General features: G+C 41.5%; 3 protein-coding genes across 7 annotated transcripts; 2 read left to right on the top strand and 1 right to left on the bottom strand.

Moving 5' to 3' along the window:
• Positions 1–726: 726 nt before the first annotated feature.
• Positions 727–7,688, bottom strand: LOC139537844 (deoxycytidine kinase 2). The gene is made up of 7 exons (XM_071339678.1): positions 7,400–7,688; positions 5,676–5,791; positions 5,353–5,546; positions 5,080–5,227; positions 4,761–4,876; positions 2,131–2,230; positions 727–2,027 (listed from the first exon to the last, which is right to left on the bottom strand). Exons 1-7 carry the CDS (start codon positions 7,491–7,493, stop codon positions 2,001–2,003), a joined length of 795 nt encoding a protein of 264 aa, XP_071195779.1. The 5' UTR covers positions 7,494–7,688; the 3' UTR covers positions 727–2,000.
• Positions 7,689–14,230: 6,542 nt separating this feature from the next.
• On the top strand, positions 14,231–20,959 carry LOC139537841 (heterogeneous nuclear ribonucleoprotein H-like). Of its 5 annotated transcripts, none has more exons than XM_071339674.1 (11): positions 14,231–14,318; positions 15,760–15,871; positions 15,984–16,139; positions 16,274–16,417; positions 16,991–17,129; positions 18,114–18,301; positions 18,551–18,657; positions 18,743–18,878; positions 19,017–19,100; positions 19,249–19,344; positions 20,278–20,959. In XM_071339674.1, exons 2-11 carry the CDS (start codon positions 15,787–15,789, stop codon positions 20,367–20,369), a joined length of 1,227 nt encoding a protein of 408 aa, XP_071195775.1. In that variant the 5' UTR covers positions 14,231–14,318; positions 15,760–15,786; the 3' UTR covers positions 20,370–20,959. The 5 variants fall into 5 exon arrangements, with proteins under 5 accessions (XP_071195775.1, XP_071195774.1, XP_071195773.1 ...); XM_071339673.1 differs by having other exon boundaries at positions 18,114–18,310; XM_071339672.1 differs by lacking the exon at positions 15,760–15,871 and having other exon boundaries at positions 14,250–14,318.
• Positions 20,960–21,818: 859 nt separating this feature from the next.
• Positions 21,819–24,547, top strand: LOC139537843 (proheparin-binding EGF-like growth factor). The gene is made up of 6 exons (XM_071339676.1): positions 21,819–22,052; positions 22,418–22,624; positions 22,819–22,993; positions 23,103–23,258; positions 23,379–23,466; positions 23,591–24,547. The coding sequence occupies exons 1-5, from the start codon at positions 22,007–22,009 to the stop codon at positions 23,449–23,451; spliced, it is 657 nt and encodes a 218-aa protein (XP_071195777.1). The 5' UTR covers positions 21,819–22,006; the 3' UTR covers positions 23,452–23,466; positions 23,591–24,547.
• The last annotated feature ends 1,338 nt before the right edge of the window (positions 24,548–25,885 follow it).

The following is a 25,885-nucleotide window of genomic DNA, read 5'->3' as shown; positions in this document are numbered from 1 at the left end:
CTGGCTAGCTACTGATGGGGGTTCCGGTTCTGAAGTATAATAATAGCATATTCGTACCACATTAGGTGAGGCGGTTTGCAGAAAAGGATATTCAGGCCGTAGATGGAAAGTGAGATTAAATATCGTTATATTTATTTTACACGGGACAGGACACACGTCCGACTACTACACCATCTTGGATATTTTTTTAAATATATATAAGCAATCTCCCGCCCTTTTTGGACTTATAAATTAATTATATACTCAATGAAACTTGAAGAATATAACTTAGAAATGCCTCAAGCTTAGCCTATCACCACATCAGAACACAAACTATAAGCTTGTTTTACTCCAATGTCTGTAAACATAACAAATATAAACAAACCATGTACAGCCTCAAAACATGTTTAAAACTATAATTTCGCTATCTTGGCTGGTCAGTCCATGCATCCATAGCACTGTCTATAAATTTTAGAGTGGTTACATTTGTGACAGAGGTGCGAACAACCCACCGTTGGTTCAACTGCGGATTGCCCCTTTAATGAATCCAACAGTGACTAAGCATGCACAGCATTACCTTTGCTAGATGGCCACTACGGTATTGAATATCCTCAGTCAAGCCAACTGAAAGCAAACACCAGTCAGTCCCATGGTCTCAACCACAAACCCTTTTTCAAAAATCATACTTGAGGCTGAGTGACCATTGTTGTCATCTTATAAATATATCTATATAGCAACTTAAGTCAACATTTTTTACCATTTATTTCAGAAACAAATATGTAACTCCCATCAAACAACAAATTGCAAGTGGTATATTTCATCACAGCATATTACACAAATAAACAAAGTAAAACTCATGTTTGGATCTAACCCTTTTGAACGAAACGACAGCCACCCGCCACAGATGTACTGCACATCATGTGGCTCGGTAAGAAAGAGCCGTTTAATCTAAAATTGTGACACAACACTTGAAGTGAAAGTTTAGTGTTTCAATCAGACTAAGAACAGCCATAGGAGGACCTTACACATAATGAACAATGACATTCTGGTGGTGGTACCAAATCTTTCTGAATCAAATTCAGTCAGTGTAAGATCCTGTAGACACTCCTGGGTCCGGTTAACCAAGTACAGATTAAGTCCTGGACTAAAAAGCATTCTCAATTACGAATCTCCATTGGACTAGGCTTAATCTGTGCGTTTATGTAATCACAATATAAATACAAAAAAAATCAAGTAAATGAACTGACTATATTAAAAACAAGCACACAGCACCTTTTACACATTACATTTAAAATAGATAAAGTTCCATGTAAATCTGGTAACCCTAAAAATCATACATTTTCAAGTATACCGACTGTCATGAGCAGGTAAATACATTTTCTCAAGTGCCTGTTAATCTCTAGTCTAAATGACACAAGAGGACCAGTGAGCTGGTGTAGTTGGTAAGGCAGGTGTCCAACCACCTAGTCCTACTGTTGTATGCAAGCTTTGTTCTACCTCAGCACTCATACACCTGTTCAACTTATCTTCAGTCTCCAGACCAGGGATGGGAAACTGGCGGTCCCTTTAATATGCCCGCGGATCAAATGTTATTTTTAGTAACTCAGTCGGAGTTTCAATTTACTGTTGAGAGTTAGAATAGCATATACCAGCAGTTTCTCTTACTGTATGTCAGTAACTGACAAGTCAGTCAATAATCCAATATCAGCTAACAGTTTTAAGATTAGACTAATTTACCACCAGCCAGCTATCTAATCATGGTCAAATTACCAACCGGGGGACCCCAAATGATTTTGTAAGTCACTCAAACTTCATTAAAAACATTTTTCTCCACCCAACAGGAAAATGAGAATTGCATAAAGTTAGAAAATTACCAAATCTTCTCTGCCAGTATTATCTAAGGCATGGAGGACCAGTGTAATCTTTGAGGCATGGAAGTAGATATAAACTGTCAGGAATGATGCAGTCTGTAGCATAAGACCAGTGAGCTGGTGCAGTCTAACATCGGTATCCTTTCTAGCTCACAGCGTGCTGAGGAATTCTCTGACCTGTGTGGAAACCGGGATGAAAAACACATGTAAGCCATGACAAATTCTGATTTGAGGTGAACTAAACAATCTCTTGATGATACAAGTGCAAACCAACACTAACCTTGTCCAGCACAGCTTCCTGCTTAATTCGATCATTCTTGAAGTCATCATTAACATCCAACACCAGGATGGGGATATCTTTCAGGTACTCAAAATCAAGTCTAGAAGTAGGAAACAATATTACACTGATAACATTCCCAAACTCCTAGTAATGCCAAGCCCTTTGACAAAGAAACCACTCGATCTATGCTGTCAAAATGGGACGAAAGTTGACATGATAGTCTAACACTTAATACCAGCACAGAAAACAACAAGTTGCATATTGGCTAAAACACACTCAACAAAAACACAACATGTAAAGTTTTAGTCCCATGTTTCATGAGCTGAAGTAATATCCCAGAAATGTTCCATAAGCACAAAAAGCTTAACGCTCTCAAATTAATTTACATTCCTGTTCGTGAGCATTTCTTGTTTGCCAAGATGATCCATCCACCTGACAGGTGTGGCATATCAAGAAGCTGATTAAAGAGCATGATCATTACACAGGTGCACCTTGTGCTGGGGACAATAAAAGGCCACTAAAATGTGTAGTTGTCACAACAATGCCACGGATGTATGAAGTTGAGGGAGGGTGCAAATGGCATGCTGACTGCAGGAATGTCCAGCAAAGCATTGAATGTTCATTTCTCTAGCATCAACTAGTTTTAGAGAATTTGTCAGTATGTCCAACTGGCCTCACAACCGCAGACCACGTGTATGGCGTCACGTGGGCGAGCAGTTTGCTGATGTCAACGTTGTGAACAGAGTGTCCCATGGTGACGATGGGGTTACGATATGGGAAGGCATAAGCTACGGACAACGAACACAATTGCATTTTATCAATGGCAATTTGAATGCACAGAGACACCGTGAGGAGATCAAGGCCCATTGTGGTGCCATTCATCCGACGACATCACGTCATGTTTCTGCACAGCCCGATGTCGCAAGGATCTGTACACAATTCACAGAAGCTGAAAATGTCCCAGTTCTTCCATGGCCTGCACACTCACCAGAGTGTGCAGGCCATGGTTGCCAGTACAAGCAATATTACTCTCAGTACATGTCGCAAGTGTACCTCAGTTTATATTTTGTTTTTATTGCTACTATGGTGTGTTTCGTGTGTATGCTTTGAAAGTAAATGTGTATATCTACATGTTACCTCTTGGTGGGTTGGGGAGAAAAGATAAGCCATTCTAGTTAAATTTGTCTTTTGTTTCTGTTAGTCTTTAGTGACATGGATAGAAGTACAGTCTGCTGTCATTCTGATTTAAGAATATTACTCCTGCTTATTATGAAGAAAAAAATACATCTGTTTAACTTTGTAAACTAAAGGTGTGTTTAGAATTATTTTTGTTGTATTAATGCTATTTAATCTCTCCTCAGCCTAATATTATTCTGTTTGTCCTGTGGGTACCTTTGCCACTGTTCCACCCCTTGTGTATTGCGCTGTCATGGTGTATTGACCCATTGACCATGTTTGCGATGCTCTGGACCGACGTGTATGACAGCGTGTTCCAGTTCTTGCCAATATCCAGCAACATCGCACAGCCATTGAAGAGGAGTGGGACAACATCAAATCAAAGTTGAGGGTCGGAGCCAGAGTAGTACGATTCAATCTAAGCCTTGTATTGGCGCTTTGCCTGTTTGATCGTTCGGAGGGCATAGCAGGATTTCTTATAAGCTTCCAGGTTAGAGTCCCGCACCTTGAAAGCGGCAGCTCTACCCTTTATCTCAGTGCGAAAGTAGCCTGTAATCCATGGCTTCTGGTTGGGGTATGTACGTACATCCCACAATAAACAGCCTGATCAACTCTAAGCAAAGGAGATGTGTCGCACTGCATGAAGCAAATGGTGGTCACACCAGATCCTGACTGGTTTTCTGATCTACACACCTACCTTTTTTCAAGGCATCTGTGACCAAACAGATGCATATCTGTATTCCCAGGCATGTGAAATCTATACAGTGCATTGCAAAAAATATTCAGACCCCTTCCCCTTTTCCACATTTTGTTACAGCATTCTTCTAAAATTGTTGATATTTTTTTTTTGCCTCAATCTAAAAACACAATATCCCATAATGACCGTGAAAACGGGCCATTTTTTTTTACAGATTTATTACAACGTTTGGAACCACCAGGACTCTTCCTAGAGCTGGCCGCCCGGCCAAACTGAGCAATCAGGGGAGAAGGGCCTTGATCAGGGAGGTGACCAAGAACCCAATGGTCAATATGACAAAGCTCCCGAGGTCCTCTGTGGAGATGGGAGAACCTTCCAGAAGGACAACCATCTCTATAGCACTCCACCTATCAGGCCTTTATGGTAGAGTGGCCAGACGGAAGGAACTCCTCAATAAAATAGGGACATGACAGTCTACTTGGAGTTTGCCAAAAGGCACCTAAAGGACTCTCAGACCATGAGAAACAAGATTCTCTGGTCTGATAAAACCAAGATTCAACTCTTTGGCCTGAATGCCAAGTGCCACGTTTTTTGTTGTTGTTTTTTTATTTTTTATATATATATATATATATATATATATATATATTTTTTTTTTAATCATTTTAGAATAAGGTTGTAACCTAACACAATGTGGGAAAAGGCAAGTGGTCTGAATTCTTTCTGAATGCGCTGTATGTATAAATGGGTGAACACTTACTGAGTACTGCGGTGGTACAGCCAGCACTCGTGCTTATAGTGCAGTTGCTCCAGATAGTCAATTGGAATCCCTTGTTCCTCCTCCCGTCCTCGGCGGTGCAGCCTCTGCATACATCTCTGAAAGACAGATTTCATTTTTTGGGTTAGTTTCTCTGCCAGGCCGAAATATATAGACCATGTAAGCACTTCAGTATAATTGAAAATTAAATCCTTTTTAAGCACATGGCTGTGTAAAAATAAATAAAATAGAAAGTAATCTGACCACCAAACTGTCTGGAGTTTAAACACTTGTGAACTGAGGGTGTAAAGGCTTTAGTCACCTGTGGGTCAGCCCGAAGGTAGATCATGGCATCCAGCTCAATTTGAGACTCAAACTGAGAGAGCAGCCAACCGTGCCAGTCTTGGTAAATGGCCCATTCGGTCTCATTCATGTCCCCAGACTCAAATAGGTTGGAGGCAAATATATACCTGGCAAAAGAGCCACAATACAAGTCAGACTCAGTGAAATAAAGACAGTCATACCACTACCACAGGTTCTCAGGTCGTATTCTGATTTTACAACTAAACCAATCAACCACCAGACGGGTACACACCGGTCACTGTAAACAGAGCGCTCAAAGAACTGGACAGGTTTCTCTGCCTGTTGCAACTTTGCAGAAGGGGGTTGCAGCTGAGCACGGACACGACTCAGACAGGCGTAACTCTGGAATGTATAGGACCAGCGGCTAGGTTTGTCATACAGCATCTGCAGCAGGTTACCTCCACTCTTCTGAGATGTGCTGAGCTCCTGGAACAGGGAACACATTGTCAAGCGGAGGACCAATTGTCCCAACATTGTGACTCACATGAATTGAACATTAAAAAATGGGATAACATTTTACGTAACATTATGTACTGGACATAACATTGCAGTTACCTCATACTCATTGTCAGTGTTTTGAACGTTGCACCACTTCCCAATGGGCTCTGGTATGACCTCCCATTCTTCTGAAGACTTTTCTAAAATTTGCACAAATGTAGACTTCCCTGCAGCTGCAACACACAGAAACACTTTTCAAGCAGTATCCCAATATAACGATATTAGGGAAAACAAGACAAACATTTTTTTTTAAAGTTAGCTAATTAACCAGAATAATTTGCACTCTGCTAGCAAGACATGTATAGCTAGCTCACGAGAACCCAAAGCCATACATTGGAGCAGGTTGACAGAATCAATGATTGGTTTAGGGCAGAAACAATGATTGGTTTTTCTGCCCTAAACAATCAGATTTGTTTCAAAAAATGTCAAAGGGCAGAGTACAACAGATACAAAAGTTTTAAACATGGCAGACGTTTGAACTGAGTATCTTGTAAATAAAACGTCGAGTTACAAGTTGTGTTACAGTAGTCAGACAAATGTGACAATATCTAAGATTCTTCAGGAGACCAGTTGTGTCAAATGTAACAGCTAGCAACGACATGCTAAGCTAATTTTTACATTACATTTAAGTCATTTAGCAGACGCTCTTATCCAGAGCGACTTACAAATTGGAAAGTTCATACATATTCATCCTAAGCAAGCGAGCTAGTTAGCGAACCATTTTGCAACCTCTACTCATGTTGAATTAATATATAAAGCTAGCTAACAGTCAAATATACAAGTCAGCTAACATTTGATTTATTGAAATGTTAAGTTGAATAAGGTACTTTTTTTTTTTAAGGGGGGGGGGGGGGGGGGGGGGGCAACTACGCTGGCCCAGGGGCTCTTAAGTGATATAAATATACATTTCTGCTCCAAGGCAGTAACGTTATAAACAATCTGTTCTGATGTTTAATTAAAGTCTCATGTGGTCCTCCCACTACGACTCGGGAAACATGCAGTTTATTAGGCTACAGATTAAATACATTAACTTCACAGGGTAGTAAAAGTGCAAGGTAACGGATGAGTTTGATGTTCTGTTCTAATAAATATCGAGGGTCCTATTCTGGTGACATGATCATCGATACTTGGCTGCCGTTTATCCGCAACCTAAACCCGACCTGGACCTGCGGGCTAGAGAGCGCGTACCAATACAAGAGTGGGCACTCTATAAACACATTTTTCGTAAGCAAACCATAAGTAGATATGAAAATGATAATGAAACACATTTAGTTTGTGTTTAATTAGTCGGTAGATGAGAATTGAACTGCACAAGGTAATCACTCACAGCCTTTTGTGCGCAACAAGTCAATTTGATGGAAGCATTTCCTGGGAAAATGCAGGCTTTTTTGCGGTTGAGAATATTTGCATTAAAATATATGTCTAATTGGATGGAAACCTAGCTAGTGTAGTTATTTTTCGCCAGCCTATCAAATTAATTAACTAACTTGGCCATTACAACTAGATAACGTTAGCTAGCGTTAAGTATTTCGGAGTAATAAAATGCAGGCAAAGATTGAGAATGTATTGTTTTGGCGCCAATAGTTGTTTAGTGAACAGAATGCAATGTACTCGCTAGTGTGCTGTTGATTCGGCAGGATGAGTCGAGTAAAATCAGACCAAACACGGAGTTAAACATCCACATAGGTAGTTAACTAGCTATCTAATTTTAGAAATATATCGATAGCTAGCTCTCAGATTGTGTACGTTAAATGTGTAGCCAGCTGGCTGTGCAAACTCACCAATGTTTCCTTCAATGGATATCTTCTTAGTTCTTTTCTCAAAACTGTTGTCAAAACTTGGACTTGAACATATTCTCTTAGGAGGTGTTGCCATTATAAAGAATGTGATATTGGCTAAATTATTTTGCTAGTTATAAACTCAAAACCTAGATATAGCCAAGTTACCGAAGTGAGCCCAAGGGACATACAGGAGCAGAGTAGCCAATAATCAGATCAAATTGAATTCCGAGGATATATATGTTACTACTTCCGGGGGTGGACCAAAGCTTCAATACTACATGACCCACAAGACACCGAACTACAAGTATTCTTCAAGCTTCGTGTAGTTGGTACATTCACAGTCTTCTGGTGCATTAAAGCCGTGAATATTGAATACACTGAAATTCCTCAATGGAAATGCTCTCCATTGAGTCGTGGAGATATCTATTCAACCCCATGCTTCCCCATACTTCAAAAATCCCCAATTTGGTGGGTCTATAGCTGGTTTATAAAAGGCAAGTCTGATATTTTAGTAGAAAGAATCCAAGACAAAGACCTTAATGGCTCACCCTGTACCACAAGGTCATGTTACAAACCTTGGTTGAGCTCCTGCCCGTCTAGATGGACAGGCATCGCATTACATCAACCAATGGTTGCGTGCCATGTCATCGACTGTGCTGTCGTGCACACCAGATTGCGATAACATATGATGTGGTTAGTTGATATGTAAATAAAGTGAAGATGGCGCCGGAGGGAATGGCTGCCGTCTTATCAGCTCTTAACCGACCATGCTTTTTTGTTTGTTTGTTTCGCGTTGTTCGTAATTTTGTTTTGTACATAATGTTGCCGCTACGTCGCTTATGACCGAAAAGAGCTTCTGGACATCAGAACTGCAATTACTCACCTCAGATTAGACAAAGAGTTTTTCTTCAATGAGTCGGATGGGAGGGAGATACTACAGACACCCGACCAGGCCCAGATCCCCGTCATTCGCTGGAGAAGGAAACTGAGATTTCGCGGGGAAAGATCAGGGTGCCTTGTGAGGATCAGGTGACGAGTGGATAATCTGCCTTTGCCTTCTGTCCTGCTAGCTAACGTTCAATCGCTGGAAAATAAATGGGATGAACTGAAAGCACGTATATCCTACCAACGGAATATTAAAAACTGTAACATCTTACGTTTCACCGAGTTGTGACTGAACGACGACATTAAGAACATACAGCTGGCAGGTTATACACTCTATCAGCAGGATAGAACAGCAGCCTCTGGTAAGACACGAGGCGGGAGCCTATGCTTATAAGTAAATAACAGCTGGTGCACGATATGTAAGGAAGTCTCAAGGTTTTGCTCGCCTGAGGTAGAGTATCTCATGATAAGCTGTAGACCTCACTATCTACCTAGAGAGTTTTCATCTGTATTTTTCGTAGCTGTCTACATACCACCACAGACCGATGCTGGCACTAAAACCGCACTCAATGAGCTGTATACCGCCATAAGCAAACAAGAAAACGCTCACCCAAAGGCAGCGCTCCTAGTAGACGGGGACTTTAATGCAGGGAAACTTAAATCTGTTTTACCTAATTTCTATCAGCATGTTAAATGTGCAACCAGAGGGGAAAATCTCTGGACCACCTTTACTCCACACACAGAGATGCATACAAAGCTCTCCCTCACCCTCCATTTGGCAAATCTGACCATAATTCTATCCTCCTGATTCCTGCTTACAAGCAAAAATTAAAGCAGGAAGCACCAGTGGCTAGATCAATAAAAAAGAGGTCAGAGGAAGCAGATGCTAAGCTACAGGACTGTTTTGCTAGTTCAGACTGGAATATGTTCCGCGATTCCTCCGATGGCATTGAGGAGTACACCACATCAGTCATTGGCTTCATCAATGAGTGCATCGATGACGTCGTCCCCACAGTGACGGTACGTACATACCCCAACCAGAATCCATGGATTACAGGCAGCATCCGCACTGAGCTAAAGGATAGAGCTACCGCTTTCAAGGAGCGGGACTCTAACCCGGAAGCGTATAAGAAATCGCGCTATGCCCTCCGACGAACCATCAAACAGGCAAAGCGTCAATACAGAACCAAGATCGAGTCGTACGACACCGGCTCTGACGCTCGTCGGATGTGGCAGGGCTTGCAAACTATTAAACACTACAAAGGGAAGCACACCCGAGAGCTGCCCAGTGACACGAGCCTACCAGACGAGCTAAACTACTCGATTTGAGGGAAATAACACTGAAACATGCATGAAAGCACCAGCTGTTCCGGAAGACTGTGTGATCACGCTCTCCGCAGCCGATGTGAGTAAGACCTTTAAACAGGTCAACATTCCCAAGGCCGCAGGGCCAGAGGGATTACCAGGATGTGTACTGCGAGCATGCGCTGACCAACTGGCAAGTGTCTTCACTGACATTTTCAACCTCTCCCTGTCCGAGTCTGTAAGACCACCATAGTCCCTGTGCCCAAGAACACTAATGTAACCTGCCTAAATGACTACTGACCTGTAGCACTCACGTCTGTAACCATGAAGTGCTTTGAAAGGGTGGTGATGGCTCACATTAACACCATCATCCCAGAAACCCTAGACCCACTCCAATTTGCATACTGCCCCAAAAGATCCACAGATGTTGCAATCTCTATTGCACTCCACACCGCCCTTTCCCACCTGGACAAAAGGAACACCTATGTGAGAATGCTATTCATTGACTCAGCGTTCAACACCATAGTGCCCTCAAAGCTCATCAATAAGCTAAGGACCCTGGGACTAAACACCTCCCTCTGCAACTGGATCCTGGACTTCCTGACGGGCTGCCCCCAGGTGGTAAGGGTAGGTAACAAAACATCCGCCACGCTGATCCTCACACAGGGACCCCTCAGGGGTGCGTGCTCAGCCCCCTCTTGTACTCCCTGTTCACTCATGGCTGCACGGCCAGGCACAACTCCAACACCATCATTACATTTGCCGATGACACAACAGTGGAAGCCCTGATCACCGACAACGACGAGACAGCCTATAGGAAGGAGATCAGAGACCTGGCCCTGTGGTGCCAGGACAACAACCTCTCTATCAACGTAATCAAGACAAAGGAGATGATTGTGGACTACAGGAAAAAGAGGACTGAGCACGCCCCCATTCTCATTGACGTGGCTGCAGTAGAGCAGGTTGAGAGCTTCAAGTTCCTTGGTGTCCACATCACCAACAAACTAACATGGTCCAAGCACACTAAGACAGTCGTGAAGAGGGCACAACAAAACCTATTCTAACAGCTTCTACCCCCAAGCCATAAGACTCCTGAACATCTAGTCAAATGGCTACCCAGACTATTTGCAGTGCCCCCCCTCTTTACACCACTCTTTACTCTCTGTTGTCATCTATGTATAGTCACTTTAATAACTCGACCTACGTGTACATATTACCTCAACTAACCGGTGCCCCCGCACATTAACTCTGTACCGGTACTCCCTGTATATAGTCTCGCTATTGTTATTTTACTGCTGCTCTTTAATTACTTGTTACTTTTATCTCTTATTCTTATCCGTATTTTTTTTAAACTGCATTGTTGGTTAGGGGCTCGTAAGTAAACATTTCACTGTAAGTATTGTTTCACTGTTGTATTTGGCGCATGTGACTAATAACATTTGATGTGATTTGATTTTAAAGGTCAGAAACTGTCAGCTGTGGTCAAATTCACGTACCTTGGTAACGTAATTTCTTGGGGTGTTCACATAGACAATGAAACAAACATCAGGATCGCCAAGGCTAGTGCAGCCTTTGGCCGTCTGTGAGATTTGGTGTGGGAAAGGACAGGCATCAAACTGGAAACAAAACGGTTAACCAGGCAGTCACATTACCGACCCTTACTTATGTCCGACCCCTACCAGTCTACCAACGCTATGCCAGGAAACTAAGCCACTTTCACCTGAACTGTTTGAGGAAGCTCCTGAGGATCAAGTGGCAGGACATAATCTCAGACACTGTAGTTCTCAATGGAGCCGACATGATGAGCATTCCCACACTGCTTATGAAAGCACAGCTCAGATGGGCGGGCCATGTGACCAGGATGCCTGTATCCATCTCACTAAGCAGATAATTTCTCAGTCATTTCTGAGATTTATCTCACATGAATTACCCTATGTGGAAAGCGATTAGACCTCGTTTCATTGGGCGAATTCGTTTTGCATTGCCCAGTGCCCATTGGTCCTAAAGTGACATTTCTACCCACCCGGGGTACTGGGAGATGCAAAATGAACTTGCCCAGTAATTCATGATGTAATGAATTAGAAGTCTAAAGTTTGGGCGAAAGCAGTCCTCCTGTTCAAGCCCAACTCCAGCTGTTCCCCACTGCCTATCAGTCTGACCACCATATATATATATATATATATATATATATATATACACACCAATCCATATTATGACAAGAATAGCTCAAATAAGCAAAGAGAAACGACAGTCCATTTTTACTTTAAGACATGAAGACCAGTCAATTCGGAAAATGTCAAGAACTTTTAAAGTTTCTTCAAGTGCAGTTGCAAAAACCATCAAGCGCTATGATGAAACTGTTTCTCATGAGGACCGCCACAGGAAAGGAAGACCCAGAGTTACCTCTGCTGCAGAGGATACGTTCATTGGAGTTACCTACACCTCAGATTGCAGCCCAAATAAATGCTTCACAGAGTTCAAGTAACAGACACATCTTAACATCAACTGTTCAGAGGAGACTACGTGAATCAGGCCTTCATGGTCGAATTTCTGTAAAGAAACCACTACTAAAGGACACCAATAATAAGAAGAGACTTGCTTGGCCCAAGAAACACAAGCAATGGACATTAGACCGATGGAAATCGGTCCTTTGGTCTGATGAGTTCAAATTTTTGATTTTTGGTTCCAACTGCTGTGTCTTTGTGAGATGCAGAGTAGGTGAACGGATGATCTCTGCATGTGTGGTTCCCACCGTGAAGTGTGGTGGAGGAGGTGTGATGGTGTGGGGGTGCTTTTCTGGTGAAACTGTCTGTGATTTATTTTGAATTCAAGGCACACTTAACCAGCATGGCTACCACAGCATTCTGCAGCGATACGCCATCCCATCTGGTTTGCACTTAGTGGGACTATCATTTGTTTTTCAACAGGACAATGACCCAGAACACACCTCCAGGCTATGTAAGGGCTATTTGATCTAGAAGGAGAGTGCTGCATCAGATGACCTGGCCTCCACAAGCACCCGACCTCAACCCAATTGAGATGGTTTGGTATGAGTTGGACAGCAGAGTGAAGGAAAAGCAGCCAACAAGTGCTCAGTATATGTGGGAACTACTTCAAGACTGTTGGAAAATCATTCCTCATGAAGCTGGTTGAGAGAATGCCAAGAGTGTGCAAAGCTGTCATCAAGGCAAAGGGTGGCAATTTAACACTTTTTGTTTACTACATAATTCCATATGTGTTATTTCACAGTTTAGATGTCTTCACTATTTTTCTACAATGTACAATGTAGAAAATAGTAGAAATAAAGAAAAACCCTTGAATAAATAGGTGTGTCCACATTTTGGACTGGTACTGTGTGTATATATATGGAAAACCATCCTATTATTGAATGGATATGATGTAAAGTGGATTTTACAAGTGACATCAGTAAGGGATCGTAGTTTTCACCTGTATTCACCTGGTCAGTCTATGTCATGGAAGAAAGGGAAGGGAAAGGGGGATACCTAGTCAGTTGTACAACTGAATGCATTCATCTGAAATGTGTCTTCTGCATTTAACCCAACCCCTCTGAATCAGAGAGGTGGGGGGGCTTTAACCCCTCTGAATTAGAGAGGTGGGGGGGCTTTAACCCCTCTGAATTAGAGAGGTGGGGGGGGGCTTTAACCCCTCTGAATTAGAGAGGTGGGGGGGCTTTAACCCCTCTGAATTAGAGAGGTGGGGGGGGGCTTTAACCCCTCTGAATCAGAGCATGTGTTCTTAATGATTTGTATACTCAGTGTAAATTAATAAATTGTATTTGTGCATATTTAAACAAATTATGCAATCTTATGAAGTCATTTGACAAAGACCTAAACCCAAAGAAAGCAAATGGCGTCAGAGGCAAGGAACAACTTTCTAGGGAAAGAAGGAACCTTCAGAGAAATCAGACATAGTGGGGCCTTGTCATAGAGAAATCAGACATAGTTAGGCCTTGTCATAGAGAAATCAGACATAGTGGGGCCTTGTCATAGAGAAATCAGACATAGTTAGGCCTTGTCATAGAGAAATCAGACATAGTGGGGCCTTGTCATAGAGAAATCATTATATTTGTAGTTAATAGTAATGTATTAAATATAAGACTGGTGTTACTATTTCATTGAATTCAAAAACATTTTTTTATGTGAATGTCTGATTTCACAATCTGTTCATAACCATGGTTATCAACTGCACAGCAGAAATGAAACGCAAATCACAGAATATAGATAAATAGTTGTGGTAGCAATTGCAGAGAAGTACTTGGGTGTACGAGATTTTACTGCAGATGAGTTTCAATGTGTGTTGAACGATATTGTCCCGTCCTCCCAGGCAGCCGGCCTGCTGTAGGATCAGATAGGGCCAAGTAGTGGGATAGTGGTGAGGTTTTAATGGGCGTAGGGTTGGGTAGTTGGTAGGGCAATCGTTCTTTCCATTTCCACGTCCTATTTCCCTTCCCTTTTGTGTCACATAGTGTAATTAATTCAGACGCCAGAACAGTAGGCAGAAACACAGGGCCAGATAAGATAAATAGATTAATAGGGAGTCCTCACACTCCAGTACAGTAGGTGGCGGTGTATGCACCTTTCAGTTGGTTGCGATCCGCCAATACATATTCAAAGAAGAACTTCGCAATCTTTGTTTTGCGGTTCCGGCATTGTAGGAACACTAGCCCAGACAGGAGCCACGCCGAACACCCGACTAGAAAAGACATCAGGTATTTTCATTTCAGTGGTCGCATTCTATTAAAGCCGAAAGGTTAGCTAACTCAGGTTTCAAGTATAAGCATTTATACATTTCTAATTGCAGACTGACCTCAATTAATGAACGGGTCTCTTGCTAAGCCGTGGTAGTCTTGAGGCCTGCGACGTCTTTGTCTGCGTGCGGATAGCATGCTTTGTGTAGCTAGCTAGAAAACTACCAACATTGTTGCTGGTTTTGTAGATTATAATTCGGGCATTTAGTCGCTAACTATAACAGACGTGCAAGAGATTTATACGTCTAAACTCATAATCTAACTAGCTATCTAAGGTTACCTACTCATTCATTGAAATGTTACCTAGCTAGCTAACGTCAGCTAAATACAACCTCACAGTGGCTCTTTTTTAGGCCAGCCAGAGATTGGTATAGGAGCAGCCCATCCAAATTAAAAAAACTCAAATGGCCATGCCATTGATACAGGCGTTTAATAGACTCTGATGTAAAATATTATGTATTACAGTTCGCCTATGTAGTAACAGCTAGTTAGTGATTCCGAAATGAAATTGATTCAGATTCTGCGTTTCCCGGGTTCTGATTTGAAGATGTATTGACTGGTGAGTTCTGGCTTTACCTCCCAAAATGGCTCCCGCCTGACCCGTTTGTTCTCCTTGATAGTCAGCTGTGGTATAGCAAAGTCCCACACTCTTGCGAGATGGACAAACATTTTATATTTCGAGAACGCTAAACCATGATCATTTTTAATATGGCCAGTTATCGTCAAATCTGCAATAGGAGGCTTTTGGGCGAATGGACCAAATTCACATAGAAGTGTGTTTTGTCATTCTCATTAAACAAGCATAAGAAGCCGTAGATGTGTTCTATTTGCGTTATTTCTATGCTTCCCTTTAAGTTTAATTTGCGCATGTTCAACTGAAAATACAATATGTTTGGTTATGGAAAAGAGATTCAAACAGTGGTTTAGATGGAACAAGGATTCTCTACAGTATACTTGTTTTTCACCATAAACTGAAATTAAGCTAACTATTAAAATTTTTGCAACCAGGAAATGGCGGAGTGATTTCTGCATAGTGCATCTTTAAATGCTAGTTACCCATCTAGATGCATTGACTGTATTGTACTGGTATGCTAGATTAAGCTGCGGGTCATTTATGTCTGATCGATGGTTGTGGGCCGGAACTAATACTGATAATATTATTTGTACACTGCAAATTGTACACAATTAAGCACAAAAACACATTTTATTTGTAAATAACAATTACATACCTTAATTAAACATTTTTTTTGCTGAAAATCCTGGTGATATATTTTTTTATACCCAAAACAAACAACCCTCAAACAGAGGGACCTAAAAAGATCCCTCGCTGGTATGTTTTGGCCCGAGGGCAGCTTTTTGCAGACCCCTGATGTATAGTAGCTTACTTTGACTGTCTCTCAAGCCAGGGCTGACCGATCATAAAATAACCATGGCAGATGGAGAGGGATTTGTGGTGCGTATTCGTGGCCTTCCCTGGTCTTGCGCTGTGGATGAAGTGGCAAGATTTTTCTCTGGTAAAAAAAACAAACATGGATACTTATTTTTTTCTCTCCCCCTAATAAAAACAAAGCCTGTAAGTATATCGTAAGTTTTTCAGGTGACTAAATTGGTGCAATAATATTCCAGATTGTAAAGTTGCAAACAATGGGACAAGCATCCATTTCACCTACACTCGTGAGGGTAGGCCAAGCGGCGAGGCCTTCGTAGAGCTGGAGTCAGAGGACGACCTGAAGATTGCAGTCAAGAAAGACCGAGAGACCCTGGGTCACCGATATGTGGAAGGTATTCATTAATTTTGTTTGTCTTCTGATTCCAATAGTATCTTGAATTATGATTATCTTCAAGGTGATTGTGCCAACAGGTTCTGATATGAGATTAGATGCTAAAGAATCCACATGTTCTGTTTTCTGTCTCAGTATTCAAATCGAACAACGTGGAGATGGACTGGGTCATGAAGCACACCGGTCCAAACAGCCCAGAGACTGAGGGGGACGGGCTTGTGAGGCTGCGTGGCCTTCCCTTCGGCTGTAGCAAGGAGGAGATTGTCCAGTTCTTCTTAGGTGTGTTTGGTGCCCTTTGTCCTCCAGTCCAATTTAAGATTATCACCCTCAGTTGATATCAAAATAGCTTTGAAAATACACTGCCTGTAGTTCTAGACTTGGCTGAAGGAAAATTCTTATCTTAATGGCCTCTTGACATTTAATTGGGATCTGATCTCTGTGATATGACATCACTGTGGTAGTCCATCAGAACTGAGACTTAATTAGAGCCAAGATGGATACTTCTGTTTTGGATGAATCTTACATTAGTCGTCCACTCGACAGTAGCACCACTCTATTAATTGGTGCAAACAAGCACTAACTTCATTTCTCCCTACTATTCTATGGGTCCCTTTTTTATTTTATGTTCCCAGAATGAAGTACAAAAAACAGTAAGTAAATAAATTATACAAATGCTGACAGTCATCTGGCACGCTGTTCATAAGGTTATTTTTCATAGGGTTCTCGTGTCTGATGTGTTTTTTTCCCCCCTTTTCATTTTGTTATTTTTGAAGAAAAAGAGCAACAACTCTGTGAATGGGCATGTGATTTAATATGTCCCCCCCGCTGGGGTTATCTGTCCTTGGGTTGAAGGGTTGGAAATCGTGCCAAATGGGATAACATTGCCGGTGGACTTCCAGGGGAGGAGTACGGGGGAGGCCTTCGTGCAGTTTGCTTCACAGGATATAGCTGAAAAGGCTCTAAAGAAACACAAGGAAAGAATAGGGCACAGGTGGGGATGGATGGTTGGCTGGCTAAGCTGCTTTTCTTATGGTATTCACCTGTTACCACAATCGTCTTCTGTGGTAATGACACATGCCAAGAACCTGCACATGCTACAAGGACCATTCATACATGTATCCATTTCAGATCATCGCCCATAGTCTCTTCGAATTCAGAGACGCACCTCGTATTTTTGGGCCAAAACATACTTTAGTGCTGAGTGATTGTCCTGGACTTGGTTTTGTGAGGAAGTTTTCGAATGACTTCCACTCAAAGGTGTCAGGAAACACCTTTTGTAATGTAGATGGAGAATTCAGAATATACATCACTAAACTGGGCCAGATACAAATAAAATGCTTTTCATCTACCCCCCCAAATCCAGTTAATTTTGAATCGAATTTAAATGTGTTCTCTAAAAATGGCACCTTGACACCATGGTGTTTTTGCCCAAGATGGTACCAGTTTTCACTCTGCACTAATCCACAGGCCCTCATGGCACACAGATGTAACTGAGACCCAGTCTTCCTTGGGCCATGGATCCTGCAGTCACAAGGAAAGCTTTGATTTTCTGTGGTCAATAATGGCATTTATTTATTAATGGCATAATGGCAACACTGACAGTGTACTTCTCTATGGTGCTTTTGAGTAACCATAAGGAAAAGTGTTTCATTTTTCTGGATTTCTCAGTGAAAGTTTATTTTAAAAATCTACAGGAAAATAGCTGTAGCATTCCAGTGGCTATATGTCACTAACCCTAACAAGAGAAACCTCAATGTTCAGTCAGTGAAAGTCACAACTAATTTGAGACATTACTTCTCTTATAGATATTATGATTGACATGCATGGATGTGAGTAACAGGATGGAAATGCTACAGTCCTATGTCCTTAGTGCTACCTGGTTTTTGTTTTGCTCGTGTACAGTATTCTCCTCAATAGTCGTTAAACAATTTGGTACTAGCACCCTGGCCTAATGCTTGTCTGTGTGCCTTTTTAGGTATATTGAGATATTCAAGAGCAGCAATGCAGAGGTGCGGACGAACTACGAGCCCCCACGCAAAACCATGGGCGGCATGCAGAGACCAGGCCCCTACGACCGGCCCGGTGGCGGAGGTGGCCGCGGCTACAACGGCATAGGCCGAGGAGGCTCTTTCGACAGGATGCGTCGTGGGGGCTACGGTGGAGGTGAGGCTGGTGAGAATATAGTTCAGTTCTCTGTCCCTGCCATCCCTCCTTCTTCTTTTTTTCTTCTTCACGTTCTGCTGTGTCTTTGGAAATCACAGGTGGATGGTGATGGGACACAGCAGCATGGGGAAAACTTAACATGTTTTTGGATGTTAGAATGTATACTGGAGTTGTGTATATTTCTACTGTGTTTGTGGGTGGAACTAATCATAAGCCTTCTAACTCTGTGGACTTTCCTAACGTCTATAGGTTCAGATCGTTATAGTGACAGTGGTTCAAGTTTTCAGAGTACGACCGGACACTGCGTGCACATGAGGGGTCTTCCTTACCGGGCAACAGAGACTGACATCTACAGTGTGAGTACCAGAACTAGTTACGTAATATACACACTCAGTCACTGACTTGTAATGCTAATTGTTGCCACCCCCCCCCCCCGTGTAGTTTTTCTCTCCGCTGAACCCAGTGCGTGTGCACATCGAGGTCGGGCCAGACGGGAGGGTGACTGGAGAGGCTGACGTGGAGTTTGCCACGCATGAGGATGCTGTGGCAGCCATGTCGAAGGATAAAGCCAACATGCGTGAGTCTGCAATAATTGAATGTGCTGTGTGTGGGTCATCATCACTGTTTCTGTCTGGGTAGTTGCATCCTAAACCTTCTGTCTTTTTTAATCCAATCAAGATGTTTGCCTTGTTTCACACTGCCCTCTCTTCCTCAGAGCACCGTTATGTTGAGTTGTTCCTCAACTCGACAGCAGGGGGCAGCAATGGTGGCTATGGTGGACAGATGATGGGGGCTATGGGTGAGTTTTTATGGGAAGTAGATGAAGGCATAAAAGTGTATTCTGGGCCAACGGGTGTAGTTCTGTGTGCAGAATCATTTTGGCTTTAATTGGACATACACCATATTGTTGTAAGGTATTTTATTTGACCGAGTTATATTTTCCACAGCCAACCAGTCTTCCTATGGAGGCAGCCAACAGATGAGTACTGGTTATACAGGTGGTTACAGCAGCCAGTCCAGCATGGGGGGGTACAATGATTACAGTAAGTGTCAGCTCTCTGCTGCCTGTCACAGGAGAGTTGTTACTAACATTACGCCACAGTTTCTTTCTTTTCATTTTTTTACTTGTCATATCAGATAAGAAAAATTCCTAACCTCTACATATATTTTACATCCTGGCCCTACATAGTTCACGATTTGCATCACTTACCAAAATATTACATGGGGTCATATATGCTTGGAAAGCGGAGATGTCAAAAAGTTAACATTGCTGGAGACACATTGCCATTGTGGAGACAGCGTCCCGTTTACTAGCAAAGAGATTTGTTGTGGCAAATTTAACTAGGGTTTGGAATTTCCAACGTACCTCACGATAAGATATGCATTGCGATTCTCATGATTCTATATGTATTGTGATTCCATACTGTGATTTTATTGCTCATCATATGTCTGTTGCAGAGGGATGAGAAATCCATGATAGCTAGTTTTGATTAGTCATGGAAATAAAAGGGAGACAATTTGTTTTTAGCCCTATGTAAAAAAAGTGGAGAATAAGCTATGAGGGAACAATAATGGGTGTTTCGGTGCAGGTACAGCCAACTAGCTCAAAAATATTGCGATATTGTCAATACAATATATCGTAAAATAATATAATTAGGTAACTATCGATTTTTCTTTTTCCCGCCCCAATCCCTAAAATTAATGGTAAACAACTGAATTGTTTGCCCCACATTTAGCTAAGATGATTAGCTAGCCAGCTAAAATGTTTTAGTTAGCAGTCACGTCTACACTATTTTAATAACCATGTCAACAACATGTCTCCAAAAAATGACATGGTGTCTCCAATTTTTGTTGTCATTTTACCATTGTGGTGCGCATCCATGAGTATCCACTTTCTATGTATATTTTTGCGTAGTTTGTATTGGAGAAGGTAAGTCTGCGTCGGTAATAATGTTGCTATTTCTTTTTCCTGTTAGGTAATCAGAGCGGGATGAGCAGCAGTTACTATGGCAGCAGCCGTGGCTCCGTGGGCATGAATGGCAGCATGGGAGCGGGATGGGGCATGTAGGGGTTCCGGGGGGAGGGCAGCCGGAAAACTAGGTTCTTCGCTGTTGGCAAAGTATGTTATGTTTTTTTTTTGCGAGTGTTACAGATTCTGTACAGACTGGAGTGGTTCAATTCTAATGTATGAAAGATGAGGGGAGGGCATGTTTTTACCCAAGCCTTTCTTAAACTTAACTCATTGGAGTCAGTATGTTGTTTTTTTATTTTATTTTGTATTGTGAATCTGAGACCGCATGGGGTGATTGATTTCGGTTCCGCCCTAGTTATACCTGTAGTTAAAGCCTGAATGACTGGATTCTGTTTGAAGCAACGTGTGCTTTTGTAAATATGGTAATCATGACTGCTCCTCCGAGATAAACATTTTCAGCTCCTTTTTCATAGTTCCTATAAACTTGCTTTGAGCTGGAGGGATTTTTATAATGTTAAAGAGCATGTTGTAATAGATTTTTTTTTTTTTTTTAATAATAAACAGGATATTCTTTTTGGTTGACTCACAAACTGCTAAATGTTTTAAACCTTGTCATAGTTGTCTCATCCCCTCTCACTGTCTTGGTTTTGATTCTATTGGGCATCGTTAATAAACTTGTTAACATATTTTCTCTTGTCATTCCTTTTTAAAGCAATATATTTTGGGGCAATCAGCACGGGCCTGTTTCCCAGACACCTAAAGGCTATTTCCTGGTATAAAAAGAATGCTCAGTTACATTTATGTTAGTTCCTACTACCCCATTCTAACACTTGGTGGCGCTGTTGACCTATTTAGCGCATACTTGTGCTTTGTTTAAAAAAAAAAAAAAATGGTTAACTAGGCAAGTCGGTTAAGAAGACATTCTTATTTACATTGACGTCCTAACCCGGACTGCGCTGGGCCAATTGTGCGCTGCAAAATACCTCTTTCCTATTCGCCGTACTCTTTTTGGTAATATCCCCCTAACCTAGACCTACAGAAAGCGCACCGGTACTGGTCGACAACGTGCTTGTCCATATGCGCGCGTGGGCTAAATACAGTCAGTTTAATTTATTTGACATATTCTATCAACTTACATTCTCGGACAAATCAGGTTTTTCTAATAAAATAATTATAGTGATCGCTTGAGATTTTGTAAATTGAAAGTTAAAAAAAATTATGAATTTCTCTAGCACGTGCATGATTAGGTAGGTATACACTGAATGCTTCCTTTTTTATAGGATAGGCAGTTACAATTGGATAACAGGGTGCATATAACCTGCGGTGGTCGCTGGCTTGCTGCTGGGCTGATCATCACACCAGAGGCTACGGAATGTCAGAAATAATGACATTAGGATGTCCGCTCATTGAATACTAGGCATAGCCAATATGTGATTTGCCATGAAATTCACACTACAGTATAGGTTCTGCCTCCTTTATTGAAAGGTGTGGCCATGAATCATTGGGAGGCAACATACATAATTGCACCAGTAGGAAAATGAACAGTTCTTTTCCAACAGTCCGCCCAAGCAGTAGACTGGGATACAGAGGTAACAAGCAGAGAAGCAGCGACACCTTTAGCCTACTGGACGAGGACACGTTTAACTCGGCATAGATCGTACCGTGGAATTTATATCAAAAGGATTACGCCTCATTCTGAGTGTATTTTCGCTAACTCAAAAAGAAAAACCACAATGAATATTTATCTCAGATTTGCAATTTTTATCGTTTATGGATCAGGTGAGTGAGTCGGCACCAATGACTGGTCTGGATTTAAAACCAAATCGTGACAATGTTGCAGCGATTTGTTTATATGGGTATATTATATAGGCTAGCCCAGCCGTTCTAACAATGTATAGAATAATAATATATTCTTTAGGAATATATAATAGTAGGCTATATGCAATATATTAACATTTATAGCAGGTACAGCCTTAAAAGCCTTAAGATGTACAGCCTAATATGTCAAACTATTTAAAGTGTCAATGAACTGGAGCCAGAGCATGTTTCCTCTCTCTCTCTTGCTATAGCTCGGGAGGAATTATCCTACTTTGTGTGGATGCATTCCATCTCATGTAAATAAAGTTTCCTATGTGTGTCTCCAGTGTCTTTCGGGATATCAAGTGGTGCCTCTGCCAATACCATTGACAGGCACGGGGATAAGTCTCCTGCCCAATTAGCTGTGGTCAGTCTCCTCCACAATGATGCGGAAATAAGAGACAACCAGCTAGAATATGACGAGGAGGAATACTATTATGAACATGGTGATGAGGACTATCTGTCTGGGGATTATGAAATGGAGTTTCCAAAAGGTACAGTAGTTTACCAGAGTTTATTTCTAGGTATTCATCAGCCCCTCCAGTCTAGAACGTTTTCAAAGATTCACGTTTTGCATATGGAATGTTTAATACGGAACCTATTTACAATGTATATGGATCTTATCTCTCTGAATCCCAATTATTTGTTGTTAATAAATATATTGTTCCTATCTTCCGCTCATCTCCAGTGGCATTTTCCACCAAGCCGAAAGATCTGCCCGTGGCTCCTTACACAGACAGGACAAGGGAGGGCAAGAGAAAGGGAAAGGGTAAGAAGAGGAACCCCTGTCTGAGAAAGTATAAAGACTACTGCATTCACGGGGTCTGCCAATACCTGAGAGAACTACGAGAGCCATCCTGCATGTGAGCCCCATCCCCTCATTCAGCGCCATATCTGTATTTTGTGAGACACTTATCGTGTGTGTGTGTGTGTCTCCAAACTCAAGTCACTGTTTACTGTATTTCTTTGTAGCTGTTTGCTTGGATACTCTGGTGAGCGGTGTCACCTTTTCAGCCTGCCAGTGACAAAGGAAGCAGAAGGCTACAACAGGACAATAGCACTGGCTGTGGTAGCAGTGGTTGTGTCCTTTCTGTGCCTGACAGTCATCGCCATATTAATGGCCATCAGGTCAGTGTGCCTCAGAGCTTGTTTCTGTCTTTGGAAATGTTTGAGATGTTTCAGGATCACCAACTTGCCTCTGTCCTGTCCACGAATAACACATATTGTTTTCCTCCTTTGTCATATCAGGTATCATAAGCAAGGTCAATACAACCTTGAAAATGAGGAGAAGGTCAAGCTTGAGGCGGTCCCATATCCTTAAGAGTTCAGTGACAGAGTGAGTGTCTTTCTATTGCGTAATGATTCATGACCTCGTACAGTTTGTTTGTTTGTCTGAGGCATTGCCATAAAGTTAAGTAAATAGGTCGTTGCTTATTGTTTTTCCATGTGCTCTATTCCAGCTAGGAGGATGACAATTCTACCTCAGTTCATTTTAAGATAAAGTTCATCCCCAAGAGGAAACTGTGGCGACGTAGGAGGAGATGGATTATGTCTACCACGTAGGACACCTGCCCGGCATGGCCTGACAGACTTCCTGAAAGACAATCCGGATAGCAAACCATGATTATATGCATGGGCCATTTCCCAATTGGAACAGAAATCTCCATTAACTAATTGGGGCATACTAACTTGACTGAAGTCATTTTACATGACACGGAGGAATTAAAACAGACCGAGGAGAGAATTTAGGGAATTTAGATTGTTGTCAGTTGGTGTCACTACCAACGTGACGCTCATCCCTCAAGCTATCGTACAGTATGACAAAAGGGAATTTATTGTGGGCTCTCAGCTGTGTGAAGTAATCCTTCTCCATCTGAAATTTTCCATTATTTGTAGTATAATGGTTTGTATGTGGTTTTTACCAGAATTTTCATTGTAGTATTGGTGTATTGTATCAATCAGTCCTTTAAATAATTTATTTATTTAATACTTAAGCGGTACTTATTCCAATTTGTACTTGCTTTTTTATGTTCAGAGTGCACTGGCAGTTTGTTTGTATGCTTCTGTATTCTGTCAAATCTATGTTAATATGTATTTATAGCGTAAAACAACATGCTGCTCATGTTTTGATCTAACATTTTTGGTTATACCAAAATAATAAACAAAAAAAAACAAAAAATGAAACGCAGAAGAAATTCTGAAGGTGAAAAAGCATTCATTATGTACTTGCTTCTATTTCACTGATTGATAGAGTGAGGGTTGAACCATCAATGATGATAGAAATGAAACATTTTGTAAAAAATGTGAGGAATAAGGACAGAGTTTGATGTAAAACTGCAATTTGATGAAACATCAACTTGAGAAATGTTTTCAGAATGAAAAGGGCAAAATAAACACAGCTTTTCACAGTCAAATTACATATAGTTCTCATTCTTGTAATTTCTTGTTTTATTTTCTTTACTGATGATGAAGTTATATGGGTTCGCAAAACACTGTTTTACCTACACTCTTTCTGTTCCGATCATGTTTACCAGTCACTGGAGATACTCTGGGACATTATGTGCTATGATAATAGCCAGTTTATGTGGTTTAACCACTGGCGCCATTTTGGTTGACGGTCAGTAAACCCCCTAGGAAGCACTTCCTGCAGCTGCAGTGGTAAAACAAATCTCTCGATTTAGATAGGATATCACAAATCAGGCTTGGTAAACACATTCTACAGTGACCATCTGTAGTTCAAATACTATAGGTATGGGGGATAGCTGACTGCTAAACAAAGTCAAAGATGTCAGTGGAATGACCAGCTTCCCTATTTTTTTACCTGGACATTTGTTCTTTTACACATCCCAACTCTTCCTGAGACACTCTCAGAGAGTGGGGTCAAAGCACTGGTGGGTTTACCATTAAGCAGAAGAGGCAATTGCCTCAGGCCTCACATCATCAAGGGGCCTCATGAGCTGGGCATTAAAATAAAAATAAATATTTTCAAATTCTCTGCTTGAGGCCCCCTCATGCTCCGCTGAAGGCATAATAAATAAATAAAATCTGTCTGTTTAAGCTAGAGATACAGTATCTGCCTTCCGCATCTGCAGTGAAAGGTGGCCGAGCTACAGCGGTGTTTGTCAGACCAGAGTCAACGAGTAATGATAACTTGGCTATATACAAGGAGTACCAGTACTGAGTCAACGAGTAATGATAACTTGGCTATATACAAGGAGTACCAGTACCAAGTTAATGAGTAACGATAACTTGGCTATATACAAGGAGTATCAGTACTGAGTCAATGAGTAATGATAACTTGGCTATATACAAGGAGTACCAGTACCAAGTCACTGAGTAATGATAACTAGGCTATATACAAGGAGTACCAGTACTGAGTCAACGAGTAATGATAACTTGGCTATATACAAGGAGTACCAGTACCAAGTTAATGAGTAACGATAGCTTGGCTATATACAAGGAGTATCAGTACTGGGTCAACGAGTAATGATAACTAGGCTATATACAAGGAGTACCAGTACTGAGTCAACGAGTAATGATAACTTGGCTACATACAAGGGGTACCAGTACCGAGTTGATGTGCAGGGGTGTCACGAGTTGTCTAAAGGTAACCCGGTACTGTGCCGAAAAAATGAAAGGAAGTGAATCGGGTCATTTCCACTTAAAAGGTATACGAGTAATTCCACTGTAAAAATATTTCAGAGCTTATATCTCTCAGATATAGGACAGACAATTCAAAACAACTTCCTTTTGAT

The sequence above is a fragment of the Salvelinus alpinus genome, chromosome 13 (assembly GCF_045679555.1).
Source record: "Salvelinus alpinus chromosome 13, SLU_Salpinus.1, whole genome shotgun sequence".
Classification (NCBI taxonomy): domain Eukaryota; kingdom Metazoa; phylum Chordata; class Actinopteri; order Salmoniformes; family Salmonidae; genus Salvelinus; species Salvelinus alpinus.
The sequence above is the reverse complement of the archived record's forward strand: the minus strand, read 5'-3'. Positions and strand labels throughout refer to the sequence as shown.